Source organism: Danio aesculapii, chromosome 12, assembly GCF_903798145.1.
Source record: "Danio aesculapii chromosome 12, fDanAes4.1, whole genome shotgun sequence".
In the NCBI taxonomy this organism is placed as follows: Eukaryota; Metazoa; Chordata; class Actinopteri; order Cypriniformes; family Danionidae; genus Danio; species Danio aesculapii.
The window spans coordinates 15542710-15556103 of NC_079446.1; the positions used below are offsets into that span (position 1 = coordinate 15542710).

Consider the following 13394-nt stretch of genomic DNA (forward strand, 5'->3'; position numbering starts at 1 on the left):
CTGATCCTTCCTTTAACAAACCGATGAAGTCTTCTTTGTAAGCATGTAATTTCCAGAAGCACTCGAACTGCTCAAGGCTGGGCTATATTGCTGAGGTTTCATCTTTGATTAGACTGTCAATAATATCCATCTGCACAGCGTGACTTCATTCGACCGGTGTCTCTCTCTGTGTGTGTGTTTGTGAGACTTTTTTTCTGTTAGTGGGCGGGGCCGCAGGTTTCAAATCTCCCGGGTTTGCGCGCACAACTACTTGTTTCGTAGCCGCGTCATCACGAAACACCTAATGACTCGTTATCAAGACGACTCATTTGAAGCACTATGACTTGACTCTTTTATAGATGAATCAATAGTTTTAAACATTGTACACTTACAGATTTAAGCCTTAGCTGGATATTTCACTTCACTTAGAGCTGTGTTACACACTACATGGAAGGGCATTTTCAAAAACCGATAATATGGGCTCTTTAAGAGTCACTGCAGCGGAACGAACCTCCAACTTATCCAGCATATGTTTTACGCAGCGGATGCCCTTCCCGCCGCAACCCAACACTGGGAAACACCCATACACTCTTGCATTAACACACATACACTACAGCCAATTTAGTTTAATTCATTTCACCTATAGTGCATGTCCTTGGACTGTGGGGGAAACCAGAGCACCCAGAGGAAACCCACGCAAACATGGGGAGAACATGCAAACTCCACACGGAAATGCCAACTGACTCAGCTGGGGCTTAAACCAGCGACCTTCTTGCTGTGAAGCGATCGTGCTACTCACTGCGCCACCTTGATGCCATATTTTACACAGCGGATACCCATACGAATACATAGAACTTGAGCCAAACAGAAAAATAATTTTACGGTTTATACAAATATATTATATATTTCTTGTTATGCTGATAAGCAGGTGTTGCTTTGCTGTGTCATAATTGTCTGAATGACTTGCATTAGGGTCTGTGAGAGTTTGGACAGAATTTTGAAACTGATAAATGTTGCTGCTAACTTGACCGTTACATTACTTTATTCTTTTATATGCAAAGTACATTTTAACAGCTCAGCACTTTGTAAACGAATATTTTAAGTAGTTTAGAAGTATTGAGGGAATCTTGTTTTTTTTTAATTCCAAGAGTTCCATATTTATGCAATTACTTTGCTAGTCATGCTATAATTTTAATTTTTATTAGGCTACATTCAGTGAGCAGTTAGCATTCAATGTCACTATTTATGGTAAATAATATATAACGATGATTGAATGTTGATTGTCGGCGTATGAAACTGAGAACATGTCTCATTGTTAGCATCTATTTTTTATCAAATCATACTGCGGGCCAAGCGGAAAAATCCTGTCCCTGCCCCCTTTGGCACCCAACTGCGACTGTGGATCTTATCTATTGGTTTAATTCTCTCGCTGCTGCTAGCTTGTAGCTAACGTTAGCTTCCTTGATAGAAGCAACTTCCTAAATTAGGCTTCCGTAGCTCACGCGGCGTTTAAAGGCCTCGATATGTAATTTTACCGTTACATACAGTGTGTAAATGGTTTAAGTAAATCATTTATGTTTTTTTATATATATATTTATAGCGATATGGTAAAATTGGGGAAAAGTATTGTTGGATTTATAGGGAAAACAGCTAGACTTTCTAACACGGATACATTTAGCTTTATGCTGCTATAACAGGGATCAACGTGAATTATTTGATTTAATTTATTCATATATTGAAATTATGATAAGGACGTCAGGTTGTTGGATGTAGGCACATAAATATTTCGGACTTCGGAAAGGACCGGAAATTTCTAGCAGACTGCTGTTTATGAAAAACCTTCGTCTTTGTGTGGTGTGCATTCGGCAGAATCTTGCAGCAGCCAGAGTTCCAGGCAGCACATCGGAGGTAAGGTGACCTCTATCAGGCTTTTTAAACAGGGCAGTGTGCCTATAATTCAGGTAACACCGTCTCTTCTCGGCTCTATTTCGGATTGACGGTTTGCTAAAGCTAAAACGCGTTTGCCTGCGATAGTTGTAATGTCGTTGCGGAACGTTTACGTTAATGCAATACCACACCACGATGGTGGAGCTAAACACATTTTGTATTTTAGTTTTGCCAATAAAAATCGTTACTGAATTCTCTTTACGAGTACAAAGTTGTTTACATCTAAATGCAACTACATGAACTCATTGCACCACATTACAGACCAGCTATCGCCGGAGAAGGCTCCTGTCCCGCCAATTCAAAAAAGACTGCTGTTTATTGTGCTTTTATATGCTGCATTTGTAATCTCATAATTCCTTCACATGCCGAGTGGACGTCGCCTAGTACGGAATTTATTGTTTGCTGGGTTTTTGATACAGTGACAGGTTATTTAAGTGACCCAAACCTATGTACGTCTCAGCATTATTTAGGGCGACTTCTGATATTATGTGACGTCAAATTATGCTGTGATAAAAGGGCAACTAAAAAAAGTCAAATTCAGAGTGCGAATTTAGTCCACTCAATTTTCCTGCAGTGCTGCAAACTTGCACCTCATGAGAGTAGTTTTTAGTGCTAGAATGAATTTTATTCTTTAGCAAGTCTAATCTAAGCAGTCTTTGTTTATTTGTTCTAACACCTAGTGTTTTGATGTCATATAAAAACCGGTAATCGTAGATGCTGTGAGAAATTCCTGGATCAGGGTTGGGGTCCTCTTAGATAGCTTAACTGTTGCATCAAACAGCAAATAAATGATAATTTGTCAGGCATCGCAGTCACTGTTTTTCAGCACATGATGAAAGTATGAGAATATGAAATGCAGTCAATGAAAGAACAATAGACATCAGTTATAAACAGTTTTGGGCATAACCTTCCCCAGAAGCAAGTAATGTGATGATTTAATGACAAAAATAAGAGCACACCCAGCTTTCTATCTGATGGTGAAGACTTAAGAATATTATTTAGGAGTTAACTTGTATGTTAAGATGTTTTGTGTTGAGGTATTTTGTCTGATAATATTTGAGTAGAATGAAGTTGCCAGTAGTACAGTGGTCATTATCAGCTGTGCATTCCATTATTTTATAAATTTTTATTCATAAAAATAAAAGGGTAGCATGTACACTTTAAAAAGGGCCTGTCTTCATATTGAACCTGAGGCTGTTTACAATGGTGCTTTTTTGTTTTAAAGCAGCATTTTAAAAATTAAACTGATTCTTGTCCATAGTAGCATTTCATACTTTAAGAAAACAATCTTTATCCACTCTACACTACTGAAAAAGCATGACAGAAGTTAAAAGTAGCTACAAATTTGTACTAAATTGTAGTCTCTGCACAACTTAAACAATTACATAAAACACAAATTATTGGAACTCGTTATAAACAAATGAGACGAAAAAATCTAGTTTCCAGCTTCTTTTAAGCACATGTTATTGGAAAAGAATAAGATGATAAATAAGAAAATGTTAGGGTAGTCACACTTAAAAGGATAGTTAATCCAAAACTGAATATTCCGTCATCATTTGCCCACCTTTTTACTTGTTCCAAATCTGTTTGACTTTTTTTTCATCTTTTGCACACACAAAATATGTTTTGAAGTAAGCAGGAAAATGTAAGTATTAACTTTCATGGTATTTGTTTTTCCTACTATTGAAGTCAGTGATTTCAAGTTTTTAGCTTTCTTCAAAATATTTTCTTTAGTGTTAAACAAAATAAAGAAACGCAACAATTTGGAACCACTTGAGGGTGAGTTTCATATATGGGCGAACTATCCCTTTTCAAATTTCAAAAAATATTTTAACAAAGTAGATGCCTGGTTAAATCTTATTAACTTAATGGGTGGAGGTTTATTTTACCTGCATGGAATGAGTGAGCTCTCTATTATAAGCATATCAGTGTAACAAATGAACCTATTTTGTAGTTGTATTGTGTTGTATTTTTAAGCTATAATGTTAAAAACACAGATGCAGAAATAGACATTTACTAAAATATATTTCTTTCACTCCAGAAAAATTACAGAGATGAGTGATATTACATGATTCAGGAGTTTATGTATGTTTGTTGAAACGTATGCATTAAATTTCACAAACATAATAAATTAACAAAATGTACAATTAAACATACCCTATGCTTCTTTAAGTGGTGTTGTAATTCCTGCATTTTGCATCCTGACACGTGTCTGAACAAATGTCTCATGCTCAGTAATGCATAGTAAACAATCTGCATCTCACGTTTTCAAAATAAAAATCCCACATGCATAGTAAGTTAAGTAAAAATATAAACTTAACAAAGGAAGAAAAATTATTATTGTTGTCTCACTTGGAAATGTTATGGCTTATCAAACACCGTGAGGCATGCATATTAATGATCCCAGAGCAACATATCAGTCTGGTATTTTGGTTAGTGATCTTCTTATGACCCAGGCCACACAGAGGTTTTACAGTGTGAATCTGAAACACATTTCCAAAGGAAAACTATATATATATATATATATATATATATATATATATATATATATATATATATATATATATATATCAAACAGGACTTGATATTAACAGTGGTCACCTGCTGAGGCTAGTAGTTTTCTAACATTAGTCTACTGTTCTCGTGCTCTGTTTAGGCGTGCTGTGTTATGAATGGTTCTAATAGCATACTGCAGAAAAGTATCAGTCGGGACCAGTGTTAGTTTTGTTGACACAATTTTCACCCTAATTTTTGTGACAGAGAAGTTTCTTCTGACAAAATCTAAATAAAAATTAAGTGATGACAACAACTATAATAAAAATATAATGACATTTTCATTGTCTAATAAAAATGAGACGTGAAAGTGATTGAGGGACGTTTCTTTTTTTAAAATATCTAATTAGAATCAATCTTGGTGTGTGATGCATGATGCACACACGCACATTTGAAAAGTAATGGATGTTTCCCAGTCATGGGTTGTGGCTGGAAGGGCATCTGCTGCGTAAAACATATGCTGGATAAGTTGGCAGTTCATTCTGCTGTGGCGAACCCTGGTTAATAAAGGGACAATGCCGAAAAGTAAAATGAATGAATGATTTTAATTAAATTACACTGAAATTAAGCCAAAAATATTTTATTCAACTAAATCTAGAGTAAATTTATGAAATTTAGTCGACTAAAACTAAAATGATTCAGTAGACTAAAATATGACAAACTAAAATGGAATTTTAGTCAAAAGACTAAAACTAAATAAAAATTTGTTTTCAAAATTAACACTGGTTGGGACTGGAGAGCACAAAAAAAATCATGCTGTAAGGTGATTTAGAAATCACATGTTCAAATCACGATTTTGATACGATTTCAGTTAATCAGTTAATTGCACAGCTCTACATAGAACCTGACCTAAATTACATGCAAAGGCTGAGGGTATGCACCGTGAGCCATGCAACAGTCCATTTTGTGTTCTGATTGGCCTTTTGTCCATCGGGGTTTTAACACTTGTGGAATTTACATGGAACTACACCCCCTACACTTGCATGATGGCAAGTAATTACTGTCTCTACATGGTTGTGCATTTATTTCTGTATTTTGTGCACAGTAGAATTCCACTTGGATGTGCATATTCACACGAGACACAGTTCCACCATCTTGCATATTGTTTTTTTTTTGTTTTGTTTTTTGAAACAAATAAATTTTGTCGCCCATATAATTCGTGCTTTGATTTTGTTTTTGTATTGCAAATTATTAAATACTGATTTAAATGTTTAATTTTAGGAACAATAATTTGTGGTTCAGTTGTATTTATTTATTTATTTATTGACTTTATAACTGTCTAATGTGCCCATTTTCTTTCCCAGAGACACATTGGACTGCAGGTGCTTTGATGTAAACCTATTACCTATATATTACTCCTTCTCCCTCAATCCCAACATCATCCATGACATTGGAACACTTGGGAGCTGTTGAAAAACTTTTTGGTTCAGCATACTAGAGGAATGACCTTAACTTTTAAGTATTCAAGAAATCGGAATAATCTGACAAGAGAACAAATAACGCTTTGCTATTCATAAGCTGGTTGAAAACTCATGGGATACGAACATGTCGGAGGTTGGAGAGCGTCGGCCAGTCAACACAGATTATGCGGTTTCTGTGCTGGAACAGCTAAAGTTTTTCTATGAGCAGAAGTTGTTGACTGACATTACACTGCTGGTGGAGGAGAATGAGTTCCCCTGCCATAAGATGGTGCTGGCCACCTGCAGCTCTTACTTCAGGTAGGTAGAGTCAGTCTTTGTAAACACTTTAATATTTAAAGGGGTTGTGAATAGTATACCGATAACAGTGCCAAATTGATACTTTTAAAATGTACTGTTTACTGTACAACATACATTATACTGTTTGCATTTCTTTGCTCAAGTGCATAAAGACAAATTAGTTGCATCTGAATTTAAAGCTTTTTTTTTAAGGCTATATAAATATTTAATAATTTGATCATTACAAAATCGTATTTAATAGAAAACAGTTCTTGATGTTTCTGTCTGTCAATCACTCTAATCCAGTAAAACTTTATTGACTCGAGTACTATCTGTCAGCATGAAAAGTATGGTAGGTAATGCCACATACACTGTAATGTTTTGTGTTTAAAGATTAATTTTCAAGTAAAGGAGAGACATGATTAAATAAAGTATGCGATTATATGTCATAGGCTTTTTGCCAGAGGTTAACAGTTGTGGTTTCATGAGGGGTGAATGCAGTGAAATACTTAAGATTGCTTCCCATGACATTTTTTCAATGACAATTTATCAGTAAACCAGTACCATGTCCTCCTTTTCTGTTTTGAGCCACTGTGGATTGAAGATCGCACTGAACCATAGGGAGGTGTACAGTTTGCAGAACTAATTTCCAAAATTTTAGGGAGGAAAAATGTAGGTAGTGGAAATGTTGCCTAGTGACGTCCATGGTTTAAGTATGTTTAATTTATTGTGTGGGCGGCACAGTGACTCAGTGGTTAGCACTGTTGCCTCACAGCAAGACGGTCCGGCTGGACCAAAGGTCCGTTCTTCACACCTCGCTTAAATGATCTAAGATGATTTGGCAGATCTTGAATCTTTTAATCTTGACAACTGATCTCTGGCTAATTTGGTTCTTCAAACAATTTTGCGAATCAGATTAAAAAGTCTGGATGAACTGATCTGAGATTGCTGCATGTGTTGTGAAGGACAGATCTGTCGGTCTTAGAAATCACGATCAGCAATGCAATGATTGGCTGACGGTACAGCAGTGTAATGACATCATCTAATTAATATTCAGTTATCCATGTAAGCAAAATTAAGTTAACTGTTAAATTTGATACACAATAACTTTCCACATTTGTTGTACCAGACTTTACAAGTTCACATGTCAAGAGTATTTGTCAAGGTTAAGGTTGCGCAGTGGGTAGCACGTTAGCCTCACAGCAAGAAGGTCACTGGTTCATGCCTCGGCTGGGTCAGTTAGCGTTTCTGTGTGAAGTTTGCATGTTCTCCCCGTGTTTGCATGGGTTTCCTCCGGGTGCTCCGGTTTCCCCCACAAGTCCAAAGACATGTGGTATAGGTGAATTGGCTATGTTAAAATTGACTAATGTATGAGTGTGTATGGATGTTTACTAGTGATGGAAAGGCATCCGCTGCATATGCTGGATAAGTTGGCGGTTCATTCTGCTGTGGCGACCCCAGATTAATAAAGCACTAAGCCGAAAAGAAAATGAATGAATGAATGTCAAGAGTATTTATCAATTTATTTAGTTTTACTTTGAGTGAATTTTCTTTATCATAGTAGGCCTATTCAAGTTTCTTAATAAATGGCTGTTTAAAGTAATTTTGCATCAAAAAAACATTTGATATTATTATATTAAATAAAAAAACAAGAATATTGGTCATGTCCATTATCATACAAAAATTGTTCTAAAGCTGGATCGGTACCTTAAAATAGTATGCATTTGTATCTAAAAAGTCAGATTAATAAATGTTCTCTTTGAACCCCTTGGGGAGAGAAAACCCCTGTGACTTATTTCGGAGTGCAGATTGTATAGCACTTTTATTTATATTTTTTAAAAACCTTTTGAAGAACAAAATGATCCTGGATCGTGTCAAATCGTCAGTAACCAAATCCAGCTAATTGAGTAATCTACACATGAAGAACGGACCCCAGTTGTCATTACTGTGTGGATTTTACAATGTTCTCGTGTTCACGTGGGTGTCCTCTGGGTGCTCCAGTTTTGCCCACAGTGTGAAGACATGCGAAATAGGTGAATTGGATGAACTAAAAAATTGCCCATAGTGTATGAGTGCTTGTGTGAATGTGAGAGTGTATGGGTGTTTCCCAGTTAGGCATGGGCCGGTATAAGATTCTGACGTTATGATAACCTTGGATAAAAAATACCACGGTTTCACGTTTTTTTTATGGTATTGTGATTACTGCTTTAAAATATGTTGTTTTTAAATGTCTGGGTAAAAAAATAATAATAAAGTTTTCCCCTTTGAACATAATATATTTTATTTTGAGGAACATTTTAAATATTTTGGAACAAGTAAACATGTCAGGCAAAATGATTCAAATGAATCACAGTTTTCTTTACAATATAAAACGGCGTCTTTGGATATCTTTTCTGCTGGAGACACACACACAAAAAAAAAGTAAATAAATTTTTTTTACACATACCTTAGGAACGGTATAGCAGAAAATTTTGGGAGGTTTTAAGACCTTTTCCAAACCGCAGTATACCTTGAAAACAGTTATCGTCCCATGCCTATTCCCAGTACAGGTTTGTGGCTGGAAGGGCATCCGCTGCGTAAAACATATGCTGGAATAATTGGCGGTTCATTTCAATGTGGTGACCCCTGATAAGGGATTAAGCTAAACGAAAATGAATAAATTTATCAGGTTGTGGTGTATCCATAGCCACTATGTTCAGGGTAATGTCAGCATTCCACCAAGAAGAGCACACCACATCCAACAGGAGTAACTGTGGTTGTATGGGTGACTTATCAGAAATCAATGGAGGACAAATTGTTGGTGTGTGTCTCGCTGGCGCTGACCAAGACAGCAAGTCTTTGTGGCGTATCCAGAGCCACAGTGTCCATGGTAATGTCAGCATACCCCCAAGAAGGGCACACCACATTCAACAGAAGTAACTGGATGCAAGAAGAAGTTGTCTGAAAAATGCCTGTGTGCTAACCCGGATTGTATTATAAAAACAAAACCACAGCTGCCCTATACTCACTGCAGATTTCAATATGCACCTCAACTCTCCTGTTTCTAACAAAACTGTTTGTTGGGATTCCACAGGGTCAATATACATGGCGGCTGCTATTATCCAAACCTTTGGTCACTCAAGCCAACACCAAATGTCGATTTCAATGGTGCCAGTAGCGAAAATCTTGGGCATTCACTCATCCAGGAGAGTTATGGTGTGCAGAAGCACAGGGGTGGATCAGTGATAGTTTAGGCTGCAATATCATAGCATTCTCTAGGCCCAGTACTTGTCCTAGATGGGTGCATTACTGCCAAGGACTACTGTATCATTCTGGAGGACCATGTGAACCCAATGGTTCAAACATTGTATTCTGAATGTGGTGCCATGTAGGCATGGGCTGCTATAAGATTCTGACGGTATGTTAACCTTGGATAAAAATATCACGGTTTTATGCTATTGTGATTACTGTTCTTTTTTAAAATTAGAGATTTGTTCCTCAACAAATAGGACACAAGTCCTCAAAAAAAAAAAAAAAAAAATTTAATAACGCAACTGAAAATAAACACAAAAATAAGACCAACATAACCAGCCAACACAAAATGACCGAACACAATAGAAAACAACCAGGCTTATAAAGAAAAGTATGAGCTAATTTAAATTGAAAAAGGGAGAAAACAAAATCCACATTACTACATACAACACAAAAACTGAATAAATGCAACAATAAACATTACCACAAAATGATAAACATTAACCAATATAAGCAAACTCACAAAATCAAGTGGGAAATACAGTCAGCTGTAACATTGGTTTTCCCTGGCACATGTTGCTCATTGAAACGGAATGGCTGCATTGCAAGACACCATCTCATAATCCACCCATTTGTTTCCTTCATTTTCTCCAGCTACTGTCTTATTACAGCCTTGTAATCGGTCTCCAAAATGAACTCTCCCCCTAACTCCACCTAACTTTTGGCTAATGAAGGCAACTGGTCATCTGGCTTAAGGCATACCCTGCAAGAGAACAGCCCCCAGGCCCCTTTCTGAGGCTTAGGTCTGTACAACACATAGCTGGTGAAAGTCAGGATTATAAACACAGCATTGGTTAGAGCTCCTTGGATGTCTCGGAAAACCTGTAATTTTTCCACTGTCCACTGCAACTAATTCGGGCATCGTGTCCCAACCATATCGCTCAAGTCAGCTCTACTAGAAAAATTGGGTATAAAACAATAAAATCCTTCCAAACCTATGTAGGATCGCAAATCCTTGCATGTCTGTGGCACAGGACACTTCTCCACAGCCTGGATCTTCTCAAGGTTGGGGATCTGCCAATAGCTCTTAGAAATATCCATTGTTATATATCGTCCCAATCAGTCAATCAAATCACTAATATAAGGAGTAAAATAGGAATCAAATTGAGAAACTGAATTCAGGTACCTAAAGTCGATGCAAAATGGAATACTCCCATCTTTCTTGGGCACATGAACTACCTGATGACACCACTCACTGTGGGACAGCTCAATAATTTCTAGATGCAACATCAAATCCTCTTCCTTCAATTTCTCCTGGAGTCACTCGGGCACCCTGTAATTTTAACGTCTCACAGCAGCATCAGATTTTAACACTACATCATGCTGGATTAATTTGGTAAATCCTGGGAATTCTGAGAACACATCAGAAGTGCAAAGAGCTCTCACCTGTGACTGCACATCAGACAGATGATCAAGTTTAAGATCTAGATTTGACTCGGGCAAATACTGCTCATCTGACTCTTCCTTTCTGACTCGACTGACCATCAGAGACTGTAACTTTCCTTTAGCTTGAGGGGGTCTACTCCTTAAATAGGTTGACATGTAGGACTCGACTGTCTTGAGCTTGACCAGAAGTAAAGATCTCATTTGTTGTGGGACTGAGTTTCCTCTTAACCTCATAAGGGCCTTGCCATTTAGCTAACAGCTTACTTTCCTTAGTGGACATTACAAGCACCTTCTGGCCAACTCCTAAATTTATTTCATGAGCCAGTGGATCATACCAAAGACACGGCTGTTCTTTAGCTTTGGTCAGGTTAGTTTGGACCAAACTGGACATCTTTTCTCGGCATTCTCTCATCTGTAAAACATAGGAGACAACATTATTGGGTTCTTTCTGATTAGGACTTCCTTCCCATACCTCTATGAGCAGAACCAATGGTCCCCGAATTTCATGACCATATAATAGCTCAATAGGAGAGAAGCCTGTAGAAGACTGGGGAACTTCTCTATAAGCAAATAGAAGATAGGTTCCTGAGCATCTGCTTTTAATGTCTGATTAAAACGTTCTGTTAACCCATCTGTTTGAGGATGATAGGGGGTAGTTCATAGGCTCTTAACTCCCAGAAGCCTGTAGACCTGTTTTAACAGTGTCGACGTAAAGTTGGTACCCTGGTCGGTTATGATTTCCATATGGAAACCGACTCTGAAGAATAACTGGACTAGTGACGTTGCAACTTTTTTTTTTTTTTGCTTTTTTGAGTTTGCTTCTACAGAGCTTAAAGGAAATACTTCTAGTTATCTTAATCTGTCACAATCTGTTATTACCAACATGAACCGGTTCCATGATTGACTCCTTTCAAGGGGTCCGACAACATCTATCCCCAGCCTTCATATAATAAGAAGGGGGTTTAAAGGCTCTCTCCTAGGATGCTGGACTGAGACTTATGCTAGACAGGACAACTTTTGCAGAACTGGGCTACTACTCCTTCCAAGCCAGGCCAGTAGAAGTACCTTTTCAAGCAGTACTCCTATTCTTCCCCAGGTGGACCTGAGTGGCTCAGGTGTAATCCAATCTCTCAAACACACTGCGGAACCTTTACCCACACAAATGTCACTGTCTTGTCACCCTCAGACTTCTTAGCATTTTTGGATCTGCTCAAACACTTGATATCATCCGATATCACCCTGTTGCATGTAGATGATTTCTGTTGGCAACTGAAAATGTACAGGTAAGTCACAAAAGACTGTAAAAAAAAAGGTTTTAGAGGTATTGTACAATTGTAATTGTCTGATCACTACCAGTGTCTATTAAAGCTGGCAAGGGTTTATTACATCTCTCCACAATTGTCATCTTCAGTGGGGTAAATCAGCTGGGACTGGGTTTTTCTTTGGGACAAAACACAAGTGCATAAACTTTACAGAATTATTTGGACAAATTAGTTTGGTGTGCCCTTCTTGCCCACACATATGGCATATTGGAAGCCGTCTTTAAGTCAGACTCAAATTACCAGGTGCTTTACCCAAATAAGGTTTACCTTGCCCCTCAGTCCTCTGTTAGCTCTGCCCCATAACAAGAGACTCGCAAACATACCTTACTCCTTCCTCTAGCTGCCACAAAAACATCAGCCCATGACGCTGCCTCTGAAGCAAATCCTGGGTCACGTTCTCTTATTCACACCTGTAGTTCAGTGAAGAGTATTCTGAGGTATTGTTAGAGAATAATAACTTCACTCACCTATTCTACTGTATTCCCCTTAGGTTGGATTAATATAGTAAAGAGCTCTTTGAGGCGACTATACAGCTCCTTTCAACTTTTAGATGGATATACAGCCAGAGAGCGAAACCTCTGCCGATATGTCTCAACATTGAGATCATATTTCTTCAGAATGGCAGACTTACCTTTTTAATAATCAGTTGACTCTGTCACTTCCATATTGACATAAGCTGCTCTTGCCTTACCAATCAACACCGAAATCAGATATCATGCCCAGTCAAACCTGTTATATCTACAAGCAAAAGCAATCTGTTCAAAGGATTGAATGAGAATTGCCATGAGGGGCAAATAAAAAAAACTGGCTTGTGTTCTAAACAAAACTGAAGATCCCACTTCTGACACCATCTGTAAGGGACCAAGTGTCAAAACAAATATAACACCAGCCAAAACTGCTACATTTGAGATTTATTTCTCAACAAATTGGACACAAGCCCTCAAAATATATTTCAACTCAACAAAACCAGCCAACACAAAATTACCTAACACAATAGAAACAGCCAGGCTTCTTCCAGAAAAGGATGAGCTCATTTAAATTGAAAAAGAAAGCAAAAAAAAAAAAAACACATTACTTTATACAACACAAAAACAAAATAAATGCAGCAATAAACATTACCACAAAAATAATAAATTGTGTGTGTGTGTGTTTCTCCTATTGAACACACTATATTTTAAGAAACAAAATATTTTTCCACAGTGAACATGTCAGGCAAAAA

The 13394-nt window shown here is 37.4% G+C and overlaps 1 protein-coding gene across 1 annotated transcript in view; it reads left to right on the forward strand.

The window, feature by feature from the left end:
• Positions 1-1438: 1438 nt before the first annotated feature.
• Positions 1439-13394, forward strand: part of kbtbd2 (kelch repeat and BTB (POZ) domain containing 2) — a 28550-nt gene continuing 16594 nt past the window's right edge. The window contains exons 1-2 of the mRNA XM_056469722.1: positions 1439-1887; positions 5784-6197. Of these exons, the coding sequence (XP_056325697.1) occupies positions 6025-6197 (173 nt within the window). The 5' untranslated portion in view covers positions 1439-1887; positions 5784-6024. The remainder of the gene's footprint in view (positions 1888-5783; positions 6198-13394) is intronic.